We start from the raw sequence: 23,870 nt of genomic DNA, 5'->3' as shown, positions 1-23,870 counted from the left end.
CTCCCTCTGCAGGGGCAGGTCAGAACCTCTTGGATTGGGCCCTTCCTACTAGAATGGGCTTCTGCACCTTTACGTTACCTTGGGGTGCTGATCCCACAAGACTTATCTCAGTTATATACACTCAACGTTACACCGTTACTTACGCGTACGGGACAGAGGCTCCGGGCCTGGCGCTCCTATCCTTTATCTCTTTTGGGTAAAATAGCCTTATACAATATAATGATTATCCCCCAGTGGTTGTACCTTTTACAGACTTTACCTTTGCTACTGCAGCGTCGACACCTTCGGGTGTTACATAAAATACTCTCAAGCTACTTATGGGGTGGTAAACGTTCCCGGATTCCCCTTAAAACTCTTTCTTTGCCCATAGCTCAGGGGGGTCTGGGGTTGTTACATTTGGGACGAATGAATGTTGCTTGTCAACTCCGTCATCTGAACGATTGGTTTTGCGGGACTTCCCATTTTTCAGCGGCCGAGGTAGAATGCCTTGCATATGCCCCATTTCACTTTAGTTATCTTATACATGTCCCCCGCTTACCTTTGCGTACTCATCGCTATGGGGATTTCCTTTTATTTCCGGTGCGTAAAATCTGGAAACAAATATGCACCCAATTGCACATTCAGTTTGATGTGACGCCGTGTCTGCCCATTATTGGTAATGGGGATTTCTCTCCAGGTTTAAGTTGGGGCGCCTCTTCCTCGTGGAGGCGGAATGGTGTGTTTTATCTGTCTCAAATTTTGAAACCTGATGGTACATTGCAACCTTTCCAGTGGCTGATGGACTCCCACCTATTATCTACCAAAGATTGGTTAAGTTATGGTCAACTCTTACATTATGTGCAATCTCTTCCTCAACAAGCTTTAACAGAAGATGTGCAGGACAAACTATCCGAATCTTTTGGCTTAACCACTCAGGAGCCCATCTCGCTTCGATTTCACCATCGTTTTCTTCAAGAACTGGCCGGGGAGCTGGACTATGCTGCCTTAGCACGTTCATGGACTCTGGATCTACAAGTTTCAGTGACCGCAACTATGTTAAAACGGAGTTTTAAATTGGGATCCACTGTTTCAGCTGCTGCGGTGGAGAGGGAACGATATTACAAGTTTCTGGTGCGAGCCTACTTTGCTCCTGTGCGCGCCTATAGAGCACGTCTTAGCTCCTCTGCGTGCTGTCCCAAGTGTCATGCTCCTAGGGCTACCCTTGGACACATGTTTTGGCTATGCCCTGGTATAAGGGCCTACTGGCGGCGCATTGGTCTTCTGACTCAGTCTCTTTGGAATTGCTCATGGACTCCCACAGTTACTTTTCTTTTTACCTTGAAGTTTTCTTTAGTACCGGTTCGGCTGGGCATGTCTGCCTTTGTACGCCGAGCCATCTTTATAGGTATAAAAACTATCTTACAATGTTGGTTGTCCCCGCAAACACCAACTGTTTCTCACTGGCGGACACAGATGATTTACTTGGTGGGTTATGAGCGTCAGGCAATTCCTGATCTTCACTCTAAGCGGGGTGCTTTATTTCTTCAATGTTGGAGGCCTTTTTGTTCTACTATGTCACCCACAGTGCGGACACGTTTCCTGGACTGATATTGACTGGTTGTTTATTGCTGTGACTGTTTCTTTCTTTGGGAGGGGTGGGGGGGTAGGGGGAGAGAGGGGAGACTGGTTTTGGGGAGGGAGAATTGTGCATTGCTTATTGTTTAGCTTCTGTTTTGTACGTAGGTATATTTTGAAAATTTAATAAAACAGATTTAAACATAATGTCATTGTCAACACAGCCAAATGCTATTTCTCTCCCTCTGACTAGTGGATTATCTGATTCCAAGAATATTGCTGGCAGTTGTTCAAATTCAGATGCTGATTTTGAAGCCAGCAGAACTCTTAGTTCTCAGTCAAAACGGCCAAAGGTGAACATCCTTGCACATCCTGAAGTTGCTGGAATGTTAGATTGTGTTAATGTGCCAGACAGGGGTGCCATGTTTGTCACTGGTGCTGTTGCCAAAGCACTTGACCATGATGTAAATGAAATTACATTGTTAAGAAGCTCACTCCAATGTTCATGGTGCAAGAACTGTGAGGAGGTAGCCACACTGAAGGGATGATTCTTGACAAAACTCCATTACTGCTGCATTGCAGTGGAAAACTCCTGGACATTACTGGAAGTAAAAAAAAGTGGTCGACAGAGTTGTACTTGTCACTGACAATGGAGAACAGAGGTTACTCAGAGTTTTAAAAATTGGCCATGGAACTGGTAAACAGCAAGTTGAGGCCTGTCTCAGTACTGGATGAGTGGAATCTTCAGAGACAAGTCCAGGGATTGGTTTTTGATACCACTGCAAGTAATATAGGCCTGAAAACAGTGCATGCACCTTCAATGAATCATCAGAAGAATGAGAGTATGGCTCGCCTGTCGACATCATATGATGAAATTGGTGCTTGGAAGTATCTTCACTCAACTGTTTGGAGTTAGTGGAGGACCAGATGTTGCGGTGTTCAAAAGATTTCAGCAAAATTGACCATAAATCCTGTAGGTCAGGATTCATATGAGGTTGCTGTGGGCGATACATTTGATGCAGAAAGAAGCTCTTGCTTTCTGCAGAACATCTCTGAATGCATCACGTCTAAAGGAAGAATACATGGAACTTCTTGAGCTGTGTTTAATTTTTCTTGGTTGCTGCCCAGATGTAAATAAAGTGAAGCCATCATTTTGAGCACTCAGGGCCTTCTACCATGCACAGTGGATGGTGAAGACCATGTACAGTATTAACATATTTCTGTTCCAGCAGTAGTTCTCTCTTACTGCCAAAGAAAGGTAGGTTCTCTTTTTTAGCCTCATCTACATCCGCTACTGGCAATGAAGTACCTCTTCCTGTAAGAGCAACCCTTAACGATTTGCTTCTGCTTTCAGAACTCCAAAAATATCTGAACAAGGCTGCATCAGCAACATTCACCAAACATCTGTGGTACTTGTCAGAAATTTTGGCTGGTCTCTTGATGAGACTAAGCAGTGAAGTAAAGTTCAAGATGGTGGCAAACCTTCAGCTTCTACAATTCACAAATTCAGTGAAATGTCTCGACTGCCCTTCTGAGTCACTTGGCCTCATGTATAACAAAGAGAACTGTCTTCTTTGATGTTCTTGACACAAATGGACATGAAAAGGCTGAACAATTTCTGGTTAAAGATCCTGCAAACTGAAGAGATGATCTAAACTAGTATTTGAAGCAGTTGGCATCATCAACAGCAGTCAACAACTCTGCTGAAAGTGCAGTTGCCCTAATGTAGCAGTATTATTCAAGTTTCACAAAGAATGAGGTACAGAAGCAGCTCCTTCACCTTGTTGCTCAGCACAGAAAGAACTATCTAACTTGCTCCAAAGCCACACTGCTGAATACTGACTGAATATAGGTCTACCATTCTGTGTTCACACACAACAAACATTTTGACCCGGATTCTGTAAACAGCGCCTAAATCGACTGGTGCCTAGAAAAATGGCACCAGCCATGTGTCAATCATGTTTAGGTGCCATTTATAGACTCACACTTAGCGGTGCTTATGTAAAAACTTAGGCGCCAGAAATATAGGCAAAAGTTGTAAAGGCTTCCATTTCAGATGCCTTTATTTTTTTGAGAATCATGCTTAGCGGCGCCTAAGTCAAGCTTCATCCATAAAAATGCCCACTTAGGCATTCGGTGCCACTAAGCACCATACGATAGGTGCCTACCTTTTATAGAATCGGGAAGATGCCTATTGCCCAATTAAATTTTTTTTCAATTATTGAGTCTATTAATGGGATTTTGCCAATTAATTTAGATGCCCTTTAGAGAATCTAGCCTTTGCATTTACTGTGGAATAATGACATTAATCACTGAACACTGAGCAATACATAATAAATCATTAGGTCAACAAGACTATTTTCAGCTGTAAGTAACACAGTATGTATTTTAACTAGGGCTATACATCAATTAAAACGTTTAATCGCACAATTAATCGCAATTGATATTTTTAATCACGCAATTAATCACAAAGTTCCCCGTCACATTTCTTCCTGTAAAGTGTAATAAATACATAGTGGATGTAAATTCTCAAAACTGACACATTTCAATTCAGTTTTTCCATAGAAAGGTGATATATAAAATCCCATTACCCCCTTACTAAACTAAAAATAAAATAATTTGTTTTAACTTTGTTGTCTGGTGATTTTATCTTTCTAATTATCTAGTTATGCATATCTGGTTCTGCTTCCTTGTGCTCTGTCTAATCACTTTCTTTTTTTCTCCTCTGTAATTCCTGCCCTATATCCATCTTTCACAATCAACTTTTCTTCCATTTTTTTCTTTCTCCTTTTCAAATCTATCTAGTTTCCGTCTCTTCCTTTCCCTGCCATTCATGGGCACCATCATCTTCCTCCCGTCTCCTTCCTTTTCTTTCTGTTCCCTTCCATGTGTAACCCTCTCTTCCCTTCGCTCTTCCTTCTCTCCATCACACCATGCTCACAATTTCTCTCCTTCCCTCCTCTGTCACTATCTCCCTTGTTTTTCCCATCCCTATTTTCAGAATCTGGCCCTCTCAAACATCACCCAATACTCCCACCCCCCGTCTGCACCTCTTTCTCCTAGCAAATCTTCCTGTGCTCCTACTCACTCCTTCTCTTCCCCATGGTTGCACATCTCTCTGTCCCCCTCCCTCCCTCTGTGGTCGAGTATTTCTATTTCTTCCCTACTTCCCTCTCTCCCCTCGTGGTAAGGTATCTCTCTCCTTCCTTCCTCCCCCCCCCCCCTCTGTGGTAGGGTATCTCTCTCCTTCCTCCCTCCCTCTGTGGTCAGGTATCTCTTTCTTGCTCTCTTTCCTCCCTCCCTCCTGTGGTGTGATTGGGGGTCTCTTCTTCCTCTCTAACCTAGTCTGGTCTCTCCACCTTTCCTCCCTCCCTTTAACCTTTCATAGCCTGCCGATAGTGCTAGCCAGCTCCAGTGTCTCATGGTCTCTGTAGTCCCTGCTGCACTGGAACAGCTGATGTAACTTCCTGTTCCAGTGTAGCAGGGACTGGAGAGACTGAAGCTGGCAGTGCTCTGTTTTAATTACTAGCACTGTTGGTAGGTTATGAAGGGTTAGAGGAAGGGATTTAGTGGACTATGGTGGCGGCACCAAGTGGCAGGCAGCAGCAGCCAAAGGAAGAGGCATGTGGCAGGCAGCAGCGGCAAGGCAACTCTCCTGAGAGGGCAGCAGTGGCAAGGGTGGCTCTCCAGAGGGAGGCAGCAGTGGCAGCTGCAGAGGGACAGCTCTCATTATGATTCTAAGCCAGTGGTCTCAAACTCAAACCCTTTGAAGGGCCACATTTTGGATTTGTAGGTACTTGGAGGGCCTCAGAAAAAATTGTTAATGTTTTATTAAAGAAATTACAATTTTGAATGAGGTAAAACTCTTTATAGTTTATAAATCTTTCCTTTTGGATAAGTCTTAATGATAATATTGTAACTTATAGCTAAAGAGACATATGATCAATAAATTTTACTTTTGTGATTATGATAAACATACTAAGGGCCTCAAAATAGTACCTGGCATTGAGACCACTGCTCTAAACCAATGTTCCTCTGACATTGGGCTAGATTCACGAACCTGATCCGGGCAGGTCCGATGAATTCCCCAAACTCTAATATGCAGATGGGGGTGATAAGAGGAATGCCCCCATCTGCCTGCCCGGATCGCTCTACAGCGATCCCAGCAAACGTGCAGACCATCTGTAGATGGTCTGCGCATGCGCTGGACCTCGGGGCCAGCCGGCAGAGAAAAAATGTCCAGCACAAGGCAAAACCGAAATCCCTGGCACACATGGAAGTTCACTTCATTTTACAGGCAGCTCCACGCTGTAGGGACTGCGACAGGGAGTGCTCCTCCTTGCGTTCTTTTTACATCTTTTTTAAACTTTTCTTTTTTTCTCTTCTTTTGGAGCCCGTGGTTTTAACCTGCTTAAGCCCATGGATTAAAACCACAGGCTAGCACTACAGGGAAGGGTGGGAAAGTCAGGGCAGGCAGGCATTCGGGGCAGGCAGATCAGGGCAGCGGTAGAGTTGCGCAGGCAGATCAGGGCAGCGGGAGGCATTCGGGCAGGAGAAGAGCATCGGGGCAGAGCAGGCCGGAGAAGAGCATCGGGACGGCAGGTAGGAGAGATTCGGGGCAGCAGAGAGCAGGGCTTCGGCGAGTTGGAAAGACTTTTTCAACTGGTCCCCAGCAGTCGCTTCTTGGGATGATCAGTCAGCCCAGTCGATTTGGAAAATTTGATTGGTGAATCGCATCCCTGTCTACTTTGCATGTGTTTCTCCTCATTTGCATGCACGGATTCGAAGTAGATTGCAGGAGAGGTTAGTGAATGGGGCCGAGGGAAATTTGGTCGCAAAGGGATCGCAAACCAATCAGTACACAATTGGTTTGCTTTGTGAATCTAGCCCATTGTCTTCTGCCTGACTTCACTTCCAGTGGAACATACTGGAAGTGATGATCAGTCAGATGAAGAATGCCATGACTGGGAAGGAAGGTGGGCCTGACCGCGTTAATCTCGTTAATTTTTTTTAATGCCATTAAATAATTTAGTGTGTTAATCTCATCAACACATTAATTATTCAGCCCTAATTTTAACTTCTTTCCATATGCATTTGCTCACAATTCAAGTTTAGAAGGAAAATTAATATAAATTCTATACTTGCATTTTATGTATTAAATTTAAAAAATTTTGTGCAATCTCTAAGGGCCTGTTTTACAAAGTCACGCTAGCAGCTCCTGCGCAGTAACGGCCCCAAAGCCCATAGAGATTTAAAGGGCTTTGGGACTGTTGCCGCGCGGCTTTGTAAAACAGGCTGTAAATGTTCACCAGAAGGTTTATAATTTGACACAACAGTGGCCAGATGTAGAACAAAAGTAGACATGTTCATATCCCATGAACTTGAAATTTATTTTTTTTTTTTTTGGACCACCCTAGTGTGTTTGCTGCTATACAATTTTAGACAAGCTCTTTTCTATGTGTAAAACAGTCTTTATATGTAGGAAAACTTAAATAAAATTACCTGCACATGGCTAAAATCTTGCCATATAAAGAGGCCTTATTTTGAGGTGCCTCAGGATAAAATTTGTCCATTTAGTATGAGTGTGTATTTCTAGCTTTCCATTTAGTTTCAATTTGCATGGCGATGGAGAAGAGAGATGCTTGGGAGGTGAACTGAGTAGTGCCTCACAGCCTTGCACACATAGCACAAAATACTCTTCATCTATTTCAAGGCTATTTTTTACCTGTAGGCCAAACGAACAGTTGCCCCATGCCCTGCATGGTAACAATACATTAAATAAGCACACTGTTGTGTTTTCTGCCGTTTTTTTAAGTGAGTCTGTACAGTTGAGAATAAAAATGTAATATGATGGAAAATCAACTTATTTATTTATTTCACTGCTCAGAACAAACAAATTCAGAAATCTAACTGTCCTTCCAAAAGAATTATCTTGACATGTGGGGGATTCATATAGAAGAAAATTTCTATTTTCCTGTTGAAGGGCCCAATCAGTAGAGTATTATGATGGGGAAAGGGTGATCTCCCTGCCTGGCACCAGTCCTGAACTTTCCTGGGAGGTTTGAGGGAGGCATACCTCCCAGGTTTGGTGAACCTACTCTTCCTCAATTCTGCTCACCTTTTGCTGCAGTGTCCTGTGTATGGTGGTGGGGGGAGAGGGTCATCAATTCTCCTAGGATGACAATTGCTGCCTCTGGCGCCAGCCTTCTCCTGCTGCATTAATATAGTTGCTAACTGAGCAGCCATTCTAGCTCTGCTTATTTCAGAACATATACAGAGTGCCCACAAAAACACTCCTTGATTTTAAATGGTTACAAAATCAAAACTTATTGGAATATGTTTATAAATAAGATGACAGCAAATACAAGTCCCAAAAAGCACGGTTAGCAAGATCTTACACAATCGCTTGGGCTTTCACCCTTATAAGCTGCAGTTGGTGCAGAAGTTACAACCTTCAGACAATGCAATGTGACAAAATGACCAGGTGTTCCTCAAGTGGCCCCGAGATCACTGGACATTACTGTTTGTGACTTTTTCCTTTGGGAGTACATAAAAGACAGAGTGTACATACCTCCACTACCTGCAGCTATGGATGATCTGCAGGAACACATCTCTGAAACTATAAACGCAATCGCACCAGATATGCTTCGTAGAGTCTGATCCAAGCTTGATTATCACATCGATGTTTGCCAAGTAACAGGTGGAGCACACATCGAGTGTATGTAATCAACAGATACCATATGAAACTTTATGAGTTGATGAAACTGTAGCCTCAAAGGTGAAAGAATATTCCAATAAATTTTGATTTTGTAACCATTTAAAATCAAGGAGTGTTTTTGTGGGCACTCTGTATATTCTGTTCTTCTCCCACAGTGAATTTTAAAAAAATGCATAATAGAAGAAACAAAATAATTAAGCAAAAGGCTTGCTTTAAAAGGAATGTCTGTCCTTCCAAAATGACAGTTCTGCTCCAGATGACTCTCAGCAGGCATTGAATCGGGCTATTAATGCAGCTTATGGTGCCCTGTAAATGGAAACTGCTGTAGGAGGCCTGTTTGTGTGTTTCTTTATATTGACAGCAGGTACAGGGAACAATAGCGATGGTGGTAGCCAGCAAGTATAGAGTCCACCAGAGCTTGTAGTCTCATCTGCTGTGGGAGCGAAGAATATAAAATATTGAGTAGTATTATCTGCAGCACTGAAATGGCTGTAGGTCACAGCAGTGTTTTTAAATGGCTTTCCACATAGACTGCTACTAATTTTCCAGGTTCTTCCCTGATTCTTTAAGGCTCATATTTCACTCCCACCAAAGTTTGAATTATAGATTAGGCCTGTGGAAAGAAGGGGAACATTCTGGGAAGAGAGTACTCATACATTAGTATTTTATGACATTTCTCCCTGCACTTCAGCATTGGCCTCTGAATTTGTATGAATTTTTTTTTATTTTTCATTTTATTGTACAAGAAATCACCTGTTTTATGTATGTGTTTTTATCTTTTTAGCATGGCATACCACCACTGCTGATTGCAGCAGGCTGTGGAAACATTCAGATGCTCGAGCTGCTGATTCAGAGAGGAGCACGGATTGATGTCCAAGATAAGGTCTGGGTTACCGGTAAACTGTTTAAAATGCACAGAATACTCGTAATCTACTCGTATAATGGCTGTATTGTGCAACTAAGATTTGACAAATTTTTATTCACATTTCTTCAGCAGTGTATAGGTGAAATGATTGGGTTTTTTTATAAACAAAAGAAGAAAGTTTGCATAACTTAAATCATATCAGTTTAATATCACATGCAGAGATAAATTGGTTATTGGTATATAGAAAATTGTTTATTCATAACGTTGATTTAGAGTTAATTTCCTATAATTCCATCCTTTGTGTACAGTATATGTAGTCATAACCCCTGATGCAGGTTTTGCAGAAACTTGACTTTTGGGTTTTATTCCTCGATTTTGGTATTTTTTTGGGTTTTCTTACAATATGGACTCGCTCCCATCTTGATGGTCTGCTATTTTGACACCATTTAATGACTAAAGACGTGCTTCAAAAAAAGCTATTAGGCTAGAAGAGAGTGGTGTAAGACCAAAAGAAGAGAAAACAAGACATGTTTTGAGCTTTCCAGAGAGGAGTAGTTTTTGCTTCTAAGATAAAATATGGACTGTAAAAGGGCAATGTCATAAAAAGTAAAGACCTTGGTCTGCCATGCAGAGATAAAACTGAGTTTGATTTCCAGGTTAGGCCTTTTTTTCCCCCCAGAGAGAATGGAATTGCTGCTGCAGCAATTCACAAGGCCCTTGGGATGGAAGAGCTCTTATCCTTTTCTTCTCTGATGGTCCTTATCCTCCATCACATCCCCCCACCCCCTCATGATTTCTTTAGTAATCTTAGAGCTAAATCTTAGCCATCCTCTAACCAAACCTTTGGGGATCCTTTAAGATGCTACCTCCCTAGAAGCTTACCCTGTCCAGTTACACTCCTCTCCTTCCATGGCCTGTAAAGCACAGTAGTTCTCCTCTTGAGAGCAGGAATCAGCTGGCATTTCCTCTGCATCAGGAAAAGGGGTAGACTGGCCTATACCCTTGCCTCAAGTAGGGGTATGACGGAGTGGAATTCAGAGCAACACTACATACTTGCTTCAGGAGACTGAATTCCACCTGCATGCTGTCTGCTGCTTTTTAATCTTGCTGTCGACTAGTATCCATCTCTTCTGGGTGCCCAGAATTGATCAGTGCTGCTGACACAGCTTTGTTTCCTCCTTTGCTAGAGGGAGGATGGGAAAACAATGTAGGCTTCTCTCTGCTTGACTTTCTTAAACAGGAGGGCATGGGGAAATTAGCAAGGGATTGAAAGCAGGACTTAATTGCTGGTAAAGGTCACTGCTCTGCTTTACTTCCTCTGACATGTCAGAGCTGTTCCAGGCACAACTGAATCTTTTCCACATATAATACGGTTCTGCCAAAGTGGTGGAACGCTGTCCCAAGCAGTTCTAATGGATTTTTAAGCCCTGCACCCCAAAGGTTTCAAATCCTTTGTAAGGTCACCTTTGTAAGTTGATGTTAATTTTATTCCTGTTTCTGATTGTAATATATAAATATGAAATCTCTTTTATTGGACTGATGTATCTTAATTTCTTTTCTATGTTTTGTTTTATTTTCTGTATATTAGAAGTGGACTAGCACAGCTATCACACTGTTTCTGATTAAAATCCATTTGAACATTTGTGCTGCACGCTTTAGTCTTGTGCCCCATTTTATTGGTAACATCTATCTGTGCAGTGTCTTTTTCTTGGGCAGATGTTGGCACAGTGGGAAACTTTGTCTCCTAGCTTCATAATGTTATTCCTTCTGTTTAGGCTGGATCTAATGCAATTTACTGGGCTTCCCGGCATGGACATGTAGAGACTTTGCGATTTCTTCATAGAAAGCAGTGCCCTTTGGATGTTAAGGACAAGGTAAGGAAAACAGTTTCTTGTACACAGTTCAATGCAGTCAGGATCTAGAAAGACCTTTTTGAATTTATAAACCATGTTTATAAACTAAATTCCCTTGTTTTATAACCCTGTCACATTGAAAAAGCATGACCTGTGTTTACTGGCATTTTTCCCTTGGATAGGTTAATTTCATTATTTTGAAATGTTACTGAAAAAATACCTTGGGAAAGGTAGATAGTAAGGATATGGACAGGCAAAAAAATTTTGTTTGTCACACACGAACCTTTCCTGTGTTTGTTTGTTTTTTTCAGGTAGCTTCCCACATTCATTTTTATGAGTAATTTTAACACATGCTAAATTGATTTTAACACATAATGATGAACTTTACAGAAGCTCATGTAAACTGCTCTGAATTGACTCCCCAGTCATTAGTAGCTGTATAGAAGCTTTCAATAAACAACAAACAATTTGAAATTTAAGGTGCAGTTAACAAACCAAATATTTAGTAAGAAATGGACACCCCTTAACAGCAGGCTAAAATTGTTGCATTCTTTGCTGATAGTAACATAGTAAATGATGGCAGATAAAGATCTGAATGGTCCATCCAGTCTGCCCATGATTAAATTAAATTGTCTCTTCTTTGATATTTCTGGGCCTTAGGCTAAAGTCCACCTGGTATTGTCCTAGGTTCCAACTGCTGAAGTTGACATCCAGCCATCCCGTTTGCAGGATTTCTACTGTAAAATCTGGCCAGTAATATCCTCATGTTAAAGTAATATAGTAAACTAGTCTTTAAGCCCGTTACATTAACGGGTGCTAGAATTAGTGTGTCTGTCTGTCTGTGTTTCTTTATCTCTCTCTCCTTGGCCGCTGTCTGTATCCTTCTGTCTCCCCCTCCCCCCGAGCAAAGCTGTCTGCTCCCAGCACCCACATCCCCCCCAAATGTCTCTCCATGGCCCTCTTCTGTCTTCCCCCCCCCCCCAGAGCAAAGCTGTCTGTCCCCTTTCCCTATCTCTCCATGGCCCCTTCTGTCTCCCCCCAGCACATCCCTCCCCCCAAAGCAGCCCCCTATCCCTCTCCCTGTCTCTCCATGGCCCCTTCTGTCTTCCCCCCCAGAGCAAAGCTGTTTGCCCCAAGCTCACCCCTCACCCCAAAGCAGCCCCCTTTCCCTCTCCTGCTGACTCTCTCCTGGCCCCCTTTCTCTGTCTGTCTTTCTGTCCCTCTCCCTGCCCCTGTGTCTTTCTTTCTTTCTGTCTCCCTCCCTCCCGCTGTCCCCATTTCCCTGTGCAGCAGCATTTCCATCCCACTTCCCTATGCAGCAGCAACAGCATTTCCCTCCTATCCCCCCCCTTTCCTGTGTAGAAGCAGTAGCAGCATTTTCCCCCACTCCCCCCTTCCCTTCTCTTACCTTCTCTTCCGTGCTCCGTTCGGCCCCTCCCCCTTCTTTTACTGCCGTTGTCGATCCGGCCTGCTCCTGACCCTCCCACCGCCGACAAACCTCGGGACTGCAGCCGCGTAGGCAGCACTTTAAAGACGCTGCTTCGCGGCCTTCTACTGGCGATTTCCTCTGCCGCATCTGTCTCCGATGATGTCATCAGAGACGCGGCAGAGGAAATCGGCAGAGAAGGGCGCGAAGCAGCGTGTTTATAGTGCTGCCTACGCCGCTGGAGCCGAGAGGCGACGGAGAGGGCAGGGGGTGCTAGCAGTCGTCAGCCGCCGCTCCACAGGTGGAGAGCAGGGAAGGGCGCGCATGTCACTTGTCTTGCCTCGCGTGAGGCCAGACCGTAAGCCGCGCATGCGCACTTCCTATGGGTCGCTACAGCTCACGGAAAACGGACGCACGCATAGGAAGTGCGCATGCGCGGCTTACCGTTTTATTATATTAGATGAGTGAATGGAAATAGGAAAGATTATGTACTGCGATTGGCAGCCTTTTTAGTTAATTTTTGTTGTTGTTGGTTTTTTAATTTCACATTGAGGGGCACTTTTACAAAAGTTTAGTGTATTCTAACAGAATTGGTTTGCATGAAATCGTATGGGCAGCTCAACATTGAGACATTGATTCTCATAGGGACACCAAAAGTTAGGTGGCAGTAGACATCCTAATGCTGCCTAAATTAATTGGTTTAATTGGTGATAATGTAGTAATTGACCCTATCGGTTAAAACCAATTAAAAAACTAATTTTAAAAAATGTAGGTGCCTGCAGAACGGACTGCTGATCTCCCATCCACAGAGATGCCTACCGGTGCCTGTGGTCAAAGTGGGCATGGCTTGTGCGTGAAGTGACCATAGGTGCCAGCAGGAACTCCTGTGGAATTGATTCTCGTGTAAAGTAGGTGCTGGAAATGTAGGCCAGTAAAACCCTAGCCTAAATTTCTGGTGTCTACTTTACATGTGACTGCGATTCTGCAGCCAGCGCCAGTACGTGATGACACGAGACCGGTGCTGGTTTTGGAGGTGCCGGCCGATACCAGCACCGGTTGCAGAATCTGGCCCTTAGTGCCTTCTAATTCTGAGAGCTAGCACTAATATTTAGTAAAAGGGGCCCCAAAAAAGAAACCCCTAGTAATTCACATGCACATGCCTTTCCTGATCTGATGGCTCTGCAGGAATGTGGAATTCAAAATAAAGCAATTTGTCATTTTTTATGGTCTGTAGCTGCACCAGCTTATCTTTTTACATCAACACTCCATTATTATTATTATTATTTTATCAGTTTCTTGTTGAATTTTATCTAAAATGTAAAGTGTGGGGTTAGAGCAGTTATTTACAGGGACCCTTTGACTTGGTATAATTCTTCTGGTTTTACACTTAATTTTTCAAGTACCTTTCTTATTTCTAATCTTAATGTATATTTTCTGTAAACCGCTTAGAACCTAACGGATGTAGCGGTATATAAGAAATAAATTACATTACATTACATTACATTACTTAACTCTTGCCAGTTTTGCTGGTTATGCCTCTACCCAAGATGGTCAGAGCTGTATTTTACCAAACATTCTTTTCAGTGTATGGTCCTTACTTATGGCATTCATTCTCTTTGAACGCTCAGCATTGAGCTTAGTTTTAAGTCAAGCATCTCTATTCTCAGTTTTTCATGTGTGTGATTCTTTTAAAATGCATTGCTTTTTGTTTGCTGTTAAACTGGGGAATCTTCCAACACTAACCACACAGGCACAGGGAATAATGTTCAATAATGTTTCTTTTGATCCCAGTAAGCCTGGGACTGCTATGGATGATCAAACACTAGTAAATTGGCTTTCAGACCACTTTTGTCCAATCAGGCCTGACCTTAATGAGGTTATTTCAAAACTCATAATGTCTTGAGTTATGGCTGTGTCCAAAACCCACATAAGATTTGCAGAGCTTCAACATAGTCTGAGGTCCATTTGTTCATATCTCATTATTTGGAGAGAAATTCCTGATACCACAGTAGGTTTGGTCAATCTCTCATTTTCAGATTTCCTTCATTCAAAAATAAAACACTAACACTAAAATGTCTTGCTGCCATGAAAAACAGCTTTGGTGTCTGCCCATTGTCAGTGCCTTTCACTTTTTTAAATGTCTTCTTTTTGAAGACAACAACTTGGAAGGCAACCTGTAGCTAGGAAAATCCTACCTGTGAGGACTTGAAATAGTGCTAGTTCTTGGAGAAAACCAAATTATTTTCCTGTAAGTGGTGGTATCTGTGAGCAGCAAGATTCAAGTCCTCTCCCACCCACTCACTTCCTCTAGGGCAGATTTGCATGCCTATCACTTCCATTCTATGCAAATCTCTCTCATGCATATTCATTAGGGCTAGCCTGAAAACCCGACTGGCCTGGGGGTCCTCCAGGACAGGTTTGGGAACCACTGCTCTAGGGGTTGGCTTCTAAAAACAGTGCAGTGTTATGCAGAGATCATCAGCATAACAGTGGAGTGAAGAATGTATTGCACATAAATGGTGAACTCTCTCTCAAACATCCTCTAGAAGTTCTCCCAAGCTATTGATGTCAACCACTTTTGAGGATTCGAATCATGCTTTTCACAGAGAACTTTATAGGTAAATAACTTGGTTTATTAGACCTGAGGCTGGTGCAAGCAGCAGCTGGGAGATGATGCTTACTGCCACCAAAGGTTTTGAAGAGGTACACAAGGAGGGGTGGGGGCATGTAACAGGGAAGTTGTACAAGGGGAAGAGGAAAAAGAGGGGGCTGCATCTCACTCCCTCACTACACTGCTATAAATATATGCTCTAGACTCTGGCATAAACAGAAATGGATTTAAGGATCATGGGTGAAATTAACTTTTGGTAAGAATTGTGTGCCTGTTTAACCTCCTGTCATTTGCTTTGTATTGCAGTCTGGGGAGACCGCTCTGCATGTGGCCGCTCGCTATGGTCATGTAGATGTGGTCCAGTACCTCTGTAGCATTGGCTCCCAGCCAGACCTTCAAGATAAGGCAAGTGTTCTTTTCATACCTTACACAGGGACCATCAGGCACTGATAACTCTAGCTGTTGATTGACTGGCTTTTAACATTATGGCTTTTAATAGTTAATGTGTGAACCTTATGTAATGCCCTTAAAGTTTTGGACACCTAACTTCAAATAGTTATGAACTAGCAAAACCAAAGAGTCTTTGGTCATCATGGAATTTTAAACTGATATGAAACCATGTATGTTCCCAAGAGTAGGGCAATGATTGCACTGTTGGTGAAATCATGAGGTTTTATTTAAATTGAAAAATATCAAAACAGTAGAGGCTGATTTTGATGGCTAACGTATTTCATTCTAAGGGCTGTAGCTACTAATGTACTTTACCATATTAGTATGGTTAACCTGGTATGGTTTGGGTTTTTTAAATTTTAGGTGCTTTCATATGGCATACAGTTTAATAGCACAACAACAATACACTCCAAATTTGCCAAAATACCTACTATAGAAAAAACACAAAAGGGCAACCTAGTCACATCAAGGTTTGTGTGGGGGACGCTCAAGACGCCAAAATTGGCTCACGACTAACAAACCAACATAAAGTGAATATAATATAGGGTGCTCTCAGTGTGAACCCTCAGTGATAGGAGCGCAGCTCCGACACTTCACTTCTGGGTCAAGGCGGTAAGCCTCCACCCATACACCATCATTGAGCACCCTGAGTGTGCTGAAATTAAAGGGACAGAAGTCCACTAAATTAAACAAATTTTTTATACAGTTTAATAGCACAGCGTCTATTGCGAGCTGTCAAAAATCCAAGGTCAACAAGGCAATGGGGCCTGACAACCTACACCCTAGGGTGCTCAGGGAGTTGGGTGATGTCCTAGCGGAACCGCTATCCGCGCTCTTCAATCTCTCCCTTAGTACAGGTAACGTCCCGATGGACTGGAAGACAGCTAACGTCATTCCACTCCACAAGAAAGGCTCTAAGATGGAGATGGCAAATTACAGACCAGTGAGTCTCACATCAATAGTGAGCAAACTAATGGAAACCCTAATCAAACACCAATTGGATAGAATCATGGACGAGGAGAAACTATGGGATCCCCGCCAACATGGATTTACTAAGGGGAGATCCTGCCAATCCAACCTGATCAGCTTCTTTGACTGGGTGACGAGGAAGCTGGATGCTGGTGAGTCCCTGGACATCGTCTACCTGGATTTCAGCAAAGCATTTGATAGCGTACCACACCGCAGGTTGCTAAGCAAGATGAGTTCTTTAGGTTTGGGCGACACATTACATAGAAACATAGAAATAGACGGCAGATAAGGGCCACGGCCCATCTAGTCTGCCCACCCTAATGACCCTCCCCTACCTTTGCCTAGTGAATAGAGCCCACGTGTCGATCCCATTTGGCCTTAAAATCAGGCACGCTGCTGGCCTCAATCACCTGCAGTGGAAGACTATTCCAGCGATCAACCACCCTTTCAGTGAAAAAGAATTTCCTGGTGTCACCTCGTAGTTTCCCGCCTCTGATTTTCCACGGATGCCCTCTTGTTGCCGTGGGTCCCTTGAAAAAAAAGATATCTTCTTCCGCTACAAATTGGGTTGGGAACTGGCTTGGAGGTAGGCTTCAGAGGGTAGTGGTGAATGGCACCCCCTCCGAAATGTCAGAGGTGATAAGTGGAGTGCCACAGGGCTCCGTCCTGGGCCCGATCTTGTTCAACATCTACATAAGAGACTTGACAGAAGGGCTCCAAGGAAGAATAACATTATTCGCCGATGATGCCAAGCTAAGCAATGTAGTGAACAAGAGCACAACAGACAATAATTCAATGGCAGATGATATGATGCATGACCTACTTCTACTGGAGCACTGGTCTAGGTCCTGGCAACTCAGTTTCAATGCCAAAAAATGCAAAGTCATGCACCTGGGAAGCCGAAATCCATGCAAGATTTACACCCTAAATGGCGAGATCTTGACAAAAACTGAAGCAGAAAGAGACTTAGGGGTGATTGTCAGGGAAGACATGAAGTCTGCAAATCAAGTTGAGCAAGCTTCATCCAAAGCAAGGCAAATCATAGGTTGCATACGCAGGAGTTTCGTCAGCCGTAAACCTGAAGTCATTATGCCACTGTATAGATCCATGGTGAGACCGCACCTGGAGTACTGTGTGCAATTTTGGAAGCCACATTACCGCAAGGATGTGCTGAGACTGGAATCGGTCCAGAGAATGGCCACCAGGATGGTCTCGGGACTCAAGGAGCTCCCATACGAGGAGCGGTTGGGGAAGTTGCAGCTCTACTCACTCGAGGAACGTAGAGAGAGGGGAGATATGATCGAGACATTCAAGTACCTCACCGGTCGCATCGAGGTGGAAGAGGATATCTTCTTTTTCAAGGGTCCCGCGGCAACAAGGGGGCATCAGTGGAAAATCAGGGGTGGGAAACTGCACGGTGACACTAGGAAGTTCTTCTTCACCGAAAAGGTGGTTGATCGCTGGAATGGTCTTCCACTTCAGGTTATTGAGGCCAGAAGCGTGCCAGATTTTAAGGCCAAATGGGACAAACATGTAGGATCTATCCGCAAAGATAGATAGGGAGGGTCACTGGAGTGGTCAGACTTGATGGGCCGTGGCCCTTATCTGCCGTCTATTTCTATGTTTCTATATGTTGAGGTGTTACAAAGAGGCACTTTATCTTCAGAACAATAGTTTTTGGTATACCTCATGAATGCCACTTCTTTTCATGTATGGAGAATTCAGGAAACACCTAAAAACACATCTGTTCCTGAAGTACTTAGGTAACTGACCTCAACAAATGATCTTTAGAACTGTTAATCACTAACTCTGAACTTTGTTAATTCTACTCAATCTGTAGCATCTTTTAATCATTGCATACCGCATAGAACTTCACGGTCCTGCGGTATATAAACTGTTATTATTATTATTGTATACCAAAAGGAGGGGGAACCTAGTAAAGATCATTTTTTAATAAAATTTACATCAGGTAAACATACCCGTAAATGTGAGCTTTACATCACTGGGCTAGGAATGACCTGTGTTCCATATTGTTGGAATGGTAATAATAATAATAACTTTATTTTTGTATACCGCAATACCACAAAATAGTTCAGAGCGGTTTACAGGGTAAGAGACTGTACATTTACAGCGAAGTTACAGAATATCAGAAAACAGTTCAGAGCAGTTTACAAGGAGATGAAAAACTGTACATATGCAATGAAGGTACAGAGAATTAGTTATCAAATGTATGGTATAAACCAGTGGCAATTACAAAATGATCCAATAACTGTTGCAAGGGGGGTGCAGAAAGGGGAAAAACCAGGAGAGGTTCTCCAGACAAACCAGGAGCGAGTTCTCCACAATCCAAACAGAAATGAACAAACCACAGTGGAGTTATGAAGAAATGTTGGTGTGCAGTTTATTCAACAATCATAAAAGTCTGTGCGATGGCTCGACATGCACGTGTTTTGGCCAGTATGGCCTGCCTCAGGAGCCTTATTCAGAATATTCAGTTATTTGAGTGGTGTAGACTACTATCAATGAAACCCCTCATTCAAGTATTATGAATTCTAACGAAGATACCTTACAGGTCTCTACACACACGGACAGCTGAAGGCTGCTGAGGCATCGCACAGACTTTTATGATTGTTGAATAAGCTGCATTTCTTCATATCTCCACTATGGTTTGTTCGTTTCTGTGTTCCATACCAACATAATTTGTTTATCTCCAAGAGGAATTTATTTTAAAAAGTCTAATAAATGTGAAACATAATTAGTAGAAAAGTGTAATTAAAATAAGCAACATAAAATCTGTTTTACTATTTGGGATCTACTTGGGACCTGGGTTGGTCACGGTTAGAAACAAGATACTTGGCTTGATGGGCCTTTGGTCTGTCCCAGTAAGGCAATTCTTATGTTAAGTTCATAATTTCCCCAAGTTCTTCTGTATATAGTCTATCACTGTCTTTACATCACAGCAGTGGCATAATTAGGGTGAGGGACAAAGAGGGCTATCCACCCCGAGTGCCATCTTCCTCGGGGCGCGGGCAACCCTCCTCTGCCCCCTTTCTACTTCTTCCCCTGCCACGTGCTCACCTCTTCCCTTCCCCCGTACCTTTTTAACTTCGGCGCCAACAGCCACCAACTTACTGCCTGCATCAGCTTCGGTTCTCTCTTTGATGTCATTTCTGGGACCCACACCTAGGAAGGGATGTCAGAGAGCGCCGAAGCCGACGCAGGTAGTAAGTTGGTGACTGTTGGCGCCGAAGTTAAAAAGGTACGGGGAAGGGGGGAGCGGGAGGGGCACCGTTCGCCCTCACTACGCCAGTGCACCACAGTGGTAGGATTTGTAGTCTGAAGGTTAAAAAAAAATCTTATTTTTTCTTGATAGCCATATAACCACCTACTAAAAAAGGAAAAAAAATTAAAACTAGGACTGTACTGAGCACCGTGTTCAATTTAGCCCAAAACAGTGCTCCGAATACATTAGTCGTATTTAAATTTGAATACAAATAATCCGGGGCCCTACTAACTAAATCCTACTGAAATAAACACTTGATCTCCGATTTTTATATTGCTTCTTTTTCATATTTATTTTAGCTCAATGCCCATTATTTCTATTCAGCCGAATAGGAAACTGTCTTCAAATTCCAACGTGTTTTTCAAGGGGTGTTCTTCAAGGTGATTGCCCTACAAGTTACCCCGTTTCGTGATCTTCCTCAGGGGCAAAGTCAGGGTCACATCCCGCTATGTCTCATATTAAGATTTTCTAAATTAACACGGTCAGAATGTGTCATTAAAATCTTATACGCCCCACGGAATGAATGATGCTGTGGAGTGGTTGACAGCAGGTTTATTCAGGCATTGAAGAGCCCTTTATTTAGGCACCGCCTTGCTTGAATCTTATTGGCCTTGGAGCTTGCCACGTCACAATCTTCTATTCTTTAAAAAGGATTGCTTGCACCCAACACATTCTGACCATGTTAATTTAGAAAATCTTAATATGAGACATAGCGGGATGTGCCCCTGAAGAAGATCACGAAACGGCGTACCTTGTAGGGAAATCGGCCAAGGCACCCATTAAAGAATACGCTGGAATTCGCAGACTTTTTGAGATAAGTTCCATTTTAAATTCACTCATTAATTATGCACAGTTGGGAACTTTTCTCTTGCCTATTATGAAGTATGGGTTCAGTAATTGATACACAAAAATTTGATTAAAAAATTATACTCGGGTTAGCACTGAATGATGATTGTGGGGAGACCCAGCAGTGTGCTGCAGGGTGCACTTATATTGTGGACAACACAAGGTGAATCTCCTAGATATTTAACGGAGATTCCCATAGACTGAATAGCTACCAGAGTAAAACAATAATTTATTCATTTGTTTATATACAACACAGTGTGTCCGGAGTGAGGAGTGTGAAAAAACCTTTTGAGATATTGGAGCAGGTCTTTTTGGCACTAACCTATTTTACTAATAATACACAATAGCTCCATTAGTGTGCATTAGCACTCTACTGAACACACTCTATTATTATTAAGTCTTTTAAATTATATAAGACAAACTCTTGATAGCAGACATGATGATGATCTTTGTCAGCAGCTTTTGACTTGGTCATTCATGCTTTTTAGTTGACTAAAAGAAATTCAGGTGACTGGATCTGCTTTTCAGTGATTCCAATCTTATTTGTCTAATCGCAGATATGTTATACAATGTTCAAATGCATTTTCTATTTCTCACCCATTGTCATCAGGTGTTCCCCAGGGCTCTGTCCTTGGGCCTATTTTTTAAAATATTTTTCTGGCACCTTTAACTTCGTCAATCCCTTGGATTTACTTTTTTTCATTTACGCAGATGATATTCATCTTCTTATTCCTTTAGATTCTCATTCGTCTTGTTTCTGCTAAGTTGGATAAAATTGCAGATTAATTAACATTAAATAAATTAAAAATTAACTCTCAGAAGACCGCAGTAATGCTTTTTTACTCAAGTATACCACATCCTAATACTTCAAATTTTAGCATGAATGGTATTTCACTTACAACAGCTAAAACTGTAAAACTTTTAGCATGAATGGTATTTCACTTACAACAACAACTAAAACCTTTTTCCTCTACAAATTTCACTGTTTATTTTTTATGCTTTATTAATTTTATTGTAAACTATGTCAAGCTCTATTCTTATAGAGAAGATGCGGTATATAAGCTTAAGGTTTAGTTTAACTAAAATTTGGGGAGTAACACTAGATAATGCCTTATCTTTTCATACCCATATTTCTAAGGTTGTTTCTTCATCATTCTTTGCTTTTCGACAAATGCATTCTGTTCGTTCATTTCTCCAACAAAGTTCTCTTTGTATATTGATTCATTCTTCAGTTCTGTCTAAACTTGACTACTGTATTTTGATTTCGATCAGTCTTCAAATTATAAGTTGCATTGTTTACAGTTAGTACAAAATACTGTGATTAGATTATTGTATGGATGCTTAAAATTTGATCATGTGACTCCACTTTTAAAAGCGGAACACATTCTTCCAATAGCTTATCAAATTCCATTTAAATATAATATAATTTCTTTTCAAGTTATATCTTCTGAACTCCCTTCTTTTATGTTTAGTTCTTTATACAATATGGAGAATTTTTCATTCCTCAAATCAACATCTATTGAAACACTTCATTTTCAGTTATGGTGCCTACACTTTGGAATTCTCTTCCTACTTATTTTCATGACGAAAAATCATTGTTCACATTTAAAGCTCAATTGAAGGCATTCTATTTTACTCGAGCATTTTGTTCATAGTTGTTTTTTATATTCTAAATTTCTTTTTATTTTAAGTAAGGAAGAATATATATATTTTCTTTTTTTTTTAACCCCTTTTCCCTAACTTCCCTATGCAAATTTTATTGTAATCTAACCTTATTTTTTTCCTTTAAGTGTAATGAAGTTTGTTTTGTGTATTGTTTTTCCTTTCCACAATTTATATTCATTCTAAACCGCTTAGATTTTTATCTTGGTTTTATATTTGCGGTATATTAAATAAATTGAACTTGAACTTAACACACCTTGGTAAATCAGCCCATAATTATCCAAAGACCTTTATCTCTGTGAATATTTCAGTAAGCAAGCACAGTTTTAAACTTTCAATATTAGTTTTGTATAACAAGATACATCAATGTAAACCATGAGATATAAGAACCTCCTTCCATCCTTCCCCCACCCTATTCCTCTCATCCCAAAATGTCCAAATAAAAGAAAAGCTCCAACAATGCTACAGTAGTTCTTATTCACTGATGTTGGTGCTCACTGAAGGATATATTCCACCCCTGATTATTACAAGTACAGAGTTTCAAATACTAGAAAGCAAATTGGATAACCGAGTCCATTCTTTTTTATTAAGATCAAAGCAGCTTTGATGCCGATCAGTCAATTGTCCCGAACTACTCAAAAGCAAATGTAGGACCAATAGGTCGTTTCCATTGTGCAGCTGTTTTCACATTTTGCCATCTGTTTGATGACATTTTTCCCAGGCCAACAGTGGTGGTGCCATATTCAGGTTAGCTGCCTGTCCCTACACTGACCGGGAAGTTCAAATGGTCAAACTAATCACTAGGTTGACTGCAAAGTCTAGGTGGTTGTATCATCAATGATACCTTAAAGCTCAGATTTCTACTGCCTGAACTGATCTCTCACACTGAATCTCTGCATATTTTTTTTGCCCTTTTTAACTTATAGTACTACTACTACTCGGCTTAATTTTTTAAATTCCATAACAGCAGAAGTGTTCTCCTCCAGCCTGTCCCTTCCAAAAAGTTTTTGGGGCGCAGGAGGAGAGGAAGAGAGAGCCTAGAACAGTGCACAATTACTCTACTCCCTAATCCATTTCCTCTTGGTGTTACTTGCTCGATCTTCTGCCCCTCCCCAGCTCCACAGATCTACTTCCTTTTTGTCTATAAATAAAAATATATATACATACACAAGTATGTATGTGTGTATATATACAGTATGTATATATATATATGCACATACACACTGGTACCTTGGTTTGCGAGCATAATTCGTTCAGAAGCATGCTTGTATATCAAAGCGAATTTCCCTATAGGAAGTAATGGAAACTCGGACTAGAGAATGACACGGGGAAAAAATTTATCACCCCGTCCCCATGAGCTCAGCCCCGCGAGCTCAGTCCCCGTCCCATCTGCACAAGCCTCGAATAGTTATGATTTTATACTGAACTTATTTTATTAAAGTATAAAAAGAGACAATATTCTGTACAATATTCATTTTATGAACACAAATAATACAGAGCAAGGATCAACAAAACCCTTGTCTCCCCTCCCTTTCACAAATATCCCCTCCACTATTGTGAAAACTGAACAAACCAAATTACTACAGAATGTTACATAGAAAAATCAAGCAAACAGAATACTTCAGTCACACAT

General features: G+C 41.8%; 1 protein-coding gene across 1 annotated transcript in view; it reads left to right on the top strand.

Moving 5' to 3' along the window:
* Positions 1 to 23,870, top strand: part of DAPK1 (death associated protein kinase 1) — a 312,064-nt gene that overhangs the window by 175,329 nt on the left and 112,865 nt on the right. Inside the window, exons 13-15 of the mRNA XM_033927667.1 lie at positions 9,057 to 9,155; positions 10,913 to 11,011; positions 15,334 to 15,432. Coding sequence (XP_033783558.1) covers positions 9,057 to 9,155; positions 10,913 to 11,011; positions 15,334 to 15,432 — 297 coding nt within the window. The remainder of the gene's footprint in view (positions 1 to 9,056; positions 9,156 to 10,912; positions 11,012 to 15,333; positions 15,433 to 23,870) is intronic.

The sequence above is a fragment of the Geotrypetes seraphini genome, chromosome 1 (genome assembly GCF_902459505.1).
Source record: "Geotrypetes seraphini chromosome 1, aGeoSer1.1, whole genome shotgun sequence".
In the NCBI taxonomy this organism is placed as follows: domain Eukaryota; kingdom Metazoa; phylum Chordata; class Amphibia; order Gymnophiona; family Dermophiidae; genus Geotrypetes; species Geotrypetes seraphini.
Note: the sequence above shows the minus strand (reverse complement) of the source record. Positions and strands in the feature narration are given on the sequence as shown.